This window comes from Olea europaea, unplaced genomic scaffold (assembly GCF_002742605.1).
Source record: "Olea europaea var. sylvestris unplaced genomic scaffold, O_europaea_v1 scaffold239, whole genome shotgun sequence".
NCBI classification, from domain to species: Eukaryota; Viridiplantae; Streptophyta; class Magnoliopsida; order Lamiales; family Oleaceae; genus Olea; species Olea europaea.
The window spans coordinates 310725-316998 of record NW_019242055.1 but is presented as its reverse complement, the minus strand read 5'-3'; the positions used below and the strand labels follow the sequence as shown (position 1 = coordinate 316998).

General features: G+C 35.3%; 1 protein-coding gene across 1 annotated transcript; it reads left to right on the top strand.

The window, feature by feature from the left end:
• Positions 1–5408: 5408 nt before the first annotated feature.
• Positions 5409–6274, top strand: LOC111381904 (L10-interacting MYB domain-containing protein-like). The gene is made up of 3 exons (XM_023005750.1): positions 5409–5429; positions 5538–5906; positions 6233–6274. Exons 1-3 carry the CDS (start codon positions 5409–5411, stop codon positions 6272–6274), a joined length of 432 nt encoding a protein of 143 aa, XP_022861518.1.

The window sequence follows — 6274 nt, the reverse complement described above, 5'->3', positions numbered from 1 at the left end:
TCCATCTTAATTCCAACAGATCTCATTAGTTCACAGCTAAATTACATTTAAAAACCCTTGTGACCCAATTCTAGTGAACTCTACCTATTCTGGTGAAGAGTGGATTCTGAAGTTGATTCTAGTACATCTGCCAAAACTCTAGATTAGCCGCTGCTCAAATTGATTAAACCGAAACCCAAAAGCCTGACCAGGCAGAGCAATATTGTACTAGGTAAGCTCAGTCTCCTACCTTATTTCAAACCAAGTTCTTTTCAACTAATAGGTACCCTGACCACACACTCCCCAATAACAGCTCAACTTCCCAACCTCCCATTGCCTTTCAATCTACGGTATCTACCCAACCCAATAACCAACACCTTCAATTTCCATCCTTATTCTTACAACAATTGCAACATAAATTTCCCAAAAATTTTGCATCCTTCAAAGAAAATAAATTCTTACCATGAAGAAGGCCTTGGTTCTATTAACAGCGTATACACAGAAAAATGGACACCAGACCATTAACTCAAGGCTTCTCAACAACCGGTTAGAAAAATACCCCTAATCTTTTCTCCAACTTTTACAAGGGAAAAAAAATCAAGTTAACATCATTTACTTTTTATTTTCAAGAAAACAGTGAAAGCACCAGCAAAAAACATTAGAAGAAGCGCTTAAGAAGTATACGTAGAGTCGAAAAGCAACTTCGATAGCTTCAACATTAAGCAAGAACAGGAGAATTCCTTATAGTTGTAGTTTCAGTACTCACTGCACTAATCTCAGAATTTTCCGAATACGTGTATTTTGCATAAGAAAAAGTGCAATCCTTTAATGGGTTTTGATCTTTTGAACCGCACTGGGTTCCATTTTTGTTTCTAATTTTGTGTTAAAAAAAAAAAAGGGGTTGAATCCAACCTTGGGGTCCCACCGTCCCGTCCCGTCCCGTCCCTCCCCTCCCCTCGCCTTCCCTAAAGTATCGTGAGGGAGGTAAATCATGAAATGCGCCACAGTAGGTCAGAGAACAAGAGATTGCCCGAATACTGGTATCCACAAAAAGTCCAATTTCATATCTCAGAAATCAAATTCTCACACTGCGACTATCAGTAAGGTTGAGACTATTTCACTCCCATTTTTTACACCATTGAATTATGTCCCGAGAGGCAAATATTTCTTATTCAGTTTTTTATCCTTTTTAAGCTCGGGATTAAAATCTAAATTTTAAATTAAGTTAAAACAACAACTAACTTTAATTACATATTTTATGAGGCATACAATTTTTTAATTATACATTTCATAATTTTTTATCAAAATTTATTAAAAAATTAATTTTAATCTCTATCAACCAAGAGCTAAATTGTTTTCCTGAGAAAAAGACCCTTTTCTAAATTTTGGAAAATAGCTTCTTTAAAAATTCTGAATGCTAAAAATAAATCATGAATACTTGTTGTATTAACTAGAAAATAGAAATTGATTTACAAAATCTAATGCATGCATGTCGATAATAAAGATTTTAAAAAATGTAAGGCGTGGAGATCGAGCTTCAATACTTAAGAGTCTAAGCTGAACTACGGGAAGATTAAACGTAATTTTTCAATATTTAATATTATTTTAGTTATTTTAACAAATAAATAAATAAAATAGTACATAGCATGAAATTTTATAAGAACATCATATATAATTTTCAATAAAAAAATTGCTCAAAGTTATAAATACTTCAAATCAATATTGTTTTGTTCGTGAGCAAAGAAAACTTGATTCATAGGCTAAACTTTGGACTATGATGAATTTTTTTTATTGGACTTATTTTCTTTTTATGTTTTAGTAATTATGAATAATTTTTTGAGATGAACTTCAAAATAAAAAAATGGAAAAATTGTAGCAATTGTTCCAAAGCTTTACATTTGTTGCAGACTTAACCTCAACACTCACTTTTTACCACCACAGGAACTAGTGAACCTTTGATAAATTTAGAGTCGAAGTCCATTTGGATGGAAACCTTCATATTTTCCGTTGACCCAAAAAAGGAAAGATGGAATATTTTGACCAATTTATATAAGGGTATTTTCGTCAATCCCATATTAGTAATTAAATTTTAAAAAAATGCCCCGTCGCCCCCAAACCCCCCCCCCCCCCCTCCCAAAACCAAAATCCTTCTTCTCTACCCTACCTACGCAAAATGAAATCAACCAGAAAATCCAACCCATTGCCACAACTAAGGCAGGGAAAATTGAGCCTTACAAACAGATTTTGCACTTGCCATTAATTTTCAATTTGATTATGCATGGAATTCAAACTTTCACACTCAATGGCAAGTGCAGAATTACGTTCCCATAGTTTAAGTATTTCAAGCTTCATGATTTTTTGAACAAGAAAGCTTGAAAATTGGTTCTGCTTATGCTGCAAAAGTCTAAGAGAGTAATTATAGGTGGAGGTGGAGGTGGATGTGTAGTGGTAGTGGTGGTGGTTTTTTCCCAAGATTTGGCTTGCTTCTGTAGTTGGAGGTGGCTCTCGTCTCCAGATCTGAAATGCATTCAGCCTCTTCGTCGATTGGTGATGGTGGTGGTGTGGTGGTTCTGCCACCTAAAATTATTTGGTTTACAATATCTGCAGTTCATTAAGGGTAGGTGGTGGTGGTGAGGATGTAGGTTGAGATAGATATGCCTTTTCAAATCAAACAGTTTGATAGGTGGAGGAGACAATGGATTTGAGGATGTTGCGATGGCGGTGGTGGTTCGTTGGAGGCAACGGCGATGGTCGCCTGGTTCCGATCTGTTAGTTGGTGGGGTGGAGTGGAGTGGGAAAGAAGAGGAAATCTCTTTTTTTATTTTTAATTTAATTAATTTTATATTTTATATTTACAATAAAAAAATACAAAGTTACCATCATGTCCCTTTAAAAATAGTTAAAATATGATTAAAATACCTTTTTTTGGTCAATTAACAAAAAAAGGGCATGAAGATGGTACCCCACATAATGAAAAGAGTGGTGGTGGTGAGGATGTAGGTTGAGATAGATATGCCTTTTCAAATCAAACAGTTTGATAGGTGGAGGAGACAATGGATTTGAGGATGTTGCGATGGCGGTGGTGGTTCGTTGGAGGCAACGGCGATGGTCGCCTGGTTCCGATCTGTTAGTTGGTGGGGTGGAGTGGAGTGGGAAAGAAGAGGAAATCTCTTTTTTTATTTTTAATTTAATTAATTTTATATTTTATATTTACAATAAAAAAATACAAAGTTACCATCATGTCCCTTTAAAAATAGTTAAAATATGATTAAAATACCTTTTTTTGGTCAATTAACAAAAAAAGGGCATGAAGATGGTACCCCACATAATGAAAAGAGTGGTGGTGGTGAGGATGTAGGTTGAGATAGATATGCCTTTTCAAATCAAACAGTTTGATAGGTGGAGGAGACAATGGATTTGAGGATGTTGCGATGGCGGTGGTGGTTCGTTGGAGGCAACGGCGATGGTCGCCTGGTTCCGATCTGTTAGTTGGTGGGGGTGGAGTGGGAAAGAAGAGGAAATCTCTTTTTTTATTTTTAATTTAATTAATTTTATATTTTATATTTACAATAAAAAAATACAAAGTTACCATCATGTCCCTTTAAAAATAGTTAAAATATGGTTAAAATACCTTTTTTTGGTCAATTAACAAAAAAATGGGCATGAAGATGGTACCCCACATAATGAAAAGACGTGAAAAGGGGTCAACCTGTTTTAACAAGTTATAATCGACATAGGCAGCTAAAGACGTGCCTAATGTGGGCCTATGCAGTAAACCACTTTTTTTAAGGGAAAAATATATAAATACGATACTTTAAGCATACAATTTCACATTTAACAAGTTTGCAAAAATATTAAAAAAATTATGGGATAAATTACATGTTATAAATGGTAAGTTTATTTTTGGATGATAATTGTACCCCTCAACTCTAAAAATTATTACCATTGTATCACTAATTCTTTTATATAATTATGAAATTTTGGTTCTCAATATATTATGCACAAGTATATTGACTTTTATTTTTTCTCTCTCTTTTTTTCCTTTTTTCATAATACAATATCAGCACGAAAGTTTAATTCTTAAAAATTTAATAAATGTAGTAATTTTTTATAAGTATAATTATCTATCATGTGTATCAAAATTAAGTTGGTAATATCTGATTTTTTATTTTTATTTTTATTTTTTGCAACCATTTGTCTGTTCACGATTAACCTTGTTGAACATAATTAGTGGTCATATTCTTTTTGCATATACATGGCATGGATTGTTTCTCTTGGCCTCCAGATTTCTTTAAGTGATATCAACCTGAATCTATTATAATAGGCCTAGCTCTTTGATGGCTGCAAAAAACATAGCATGGGAACTCGATAACAAACCAATAAGTGTTTGCATAATGATTGTGTCTGTATATGTGCTTGCATAATTGAGTCTTTTACGTTTGAAGTCTATTAACTGCATAACGAAGATATACACACACACACACACACATTATCTGTATGATAATTAATATTTTTAACATGATTAAATATTTTTAGATGTCCTTTTATAAATTTTAAATTGATAATTTATCATGTTGTTGTCCGTAAAGTAGCATAAGTTATAATTAATATTATAGAAGAATATTATTTGCTTCTGTAAATCATGTATTATAATTTTCAATATTCTAGAAAAATAATAATATGTTTCTTCTACAATAGCACAATATTACAATTAATATTCCTGAAGAATATTATTTAGTCTGGGCGCACTTATTTCTCAAAATTAAGGGATTTTCTGATGGTTGATGCGTCCAATGGCCACATTTCCACCAATTCTACTGACATTTCCATCAAATAGACCGACACCAATGTCGGCCACATTTTTTCCCTTTCTACCCCCAGAATCAACACGCCAAACCAGCCCACATTGCTTCACCCATTTGCGAAATCAAAAAGCAAGACACTTTTTTTCACTCATCCACTGGACCAAGCTGCCGACACTACTTGCTCTCTGGCGGCACCAATATCTGCTAATCTGTTATTCGACGATGAGGAAATATTCTCTCGACAACCATCCACAATTTCTAGAAGAGCCCAGTCGGTCCCACCCGGTTCTGATGACTGTTGCGGCGGGTTCATGGAGCCCCTGCCCACATCTTCCACCCCAATCTACCGTGATGAAGTTTGCCTTCTTTAGCCACCGGTACAAGCGACGTCCCTGTCACAATTTCATCCCGTAGATCCCTATTTCCGTGCCATGTTGTAGGTGAGCATCTGTTCGTTCGATCTCTAACTGCAATATACATTTGTTTGCAGTATTTGATTCACAAGGGCCTAGCATGCTTGTATTACATTTGCACTTGAATTTGAACCTGAAGAGGTGATCCCATTTACTCTGGCACACAGTCATCTAACTCTTGGATAAGAATCTGCTCACTGAATCCACCGACATGGATCCTTTTGTTTCTCCGGTACGGTACAGTGCTTCCAACATCTTCTTCATTGTCGCGTTGAACATAAATTGCGAGTAAAGATTGCTTCTGCTAAAATGAATAACATTTTTTTCGCCCAATTCGCAGCAACCAAATTATCACCTGCACTCCTCCACATTAAATGCCCAGCAGGTTGACAGTCAATCGGGGCCTCGTAAGCATGCACAATGGATTAACTATGAGACAAACATTTTTGTCGCTGCCTGTGAGACCCTAATCGTCGATGGACACCAAAATGGGAAGTGCTTCACCAAATACGAATGGCAGACATTGGTTCACTTATTTAACACTAACTCCGGGAACAATTGGAGCAAACAACAGTTAAAAAATCGATGGGATGCTCTCTGCCTGAAACATAAGAGATTTGAAGAATTGATCAATAGCAGTGGCGTCGCGTATGACACATCCACTGGCTTGATTAGCGTCTCGACGGAGTGGTGGGATCAAAAGATTAAGGTACCATCATGTATTCATGAACCTGTTTCTATCCAAATTTGGTTGAATACACACTAGCTATAAAGAAACTAATATGCTTGACATACACATCAGTGAGAAGTGAAGAAAAATAGTTTCGACTTCTTCAAATTTGGCTGAATACACACTAGCTGTAATTGTGTTCGTGTTTCATTTCCACATTTATATGTATGGGTATGAATGGTTCACATTTTTGTTATTTTCTGAAATAGATGCAATCCACACTTTTTTTTACAGTAAATTGTAACTGAGTCTTTCACACTTTGTTTGTAAAAGATGTGAACCCCGTTTGGTTTGTATTGTTGCAGGAGAAGAAGGAGTACAAAAAGTATAAGGACAAGGATTGCTGA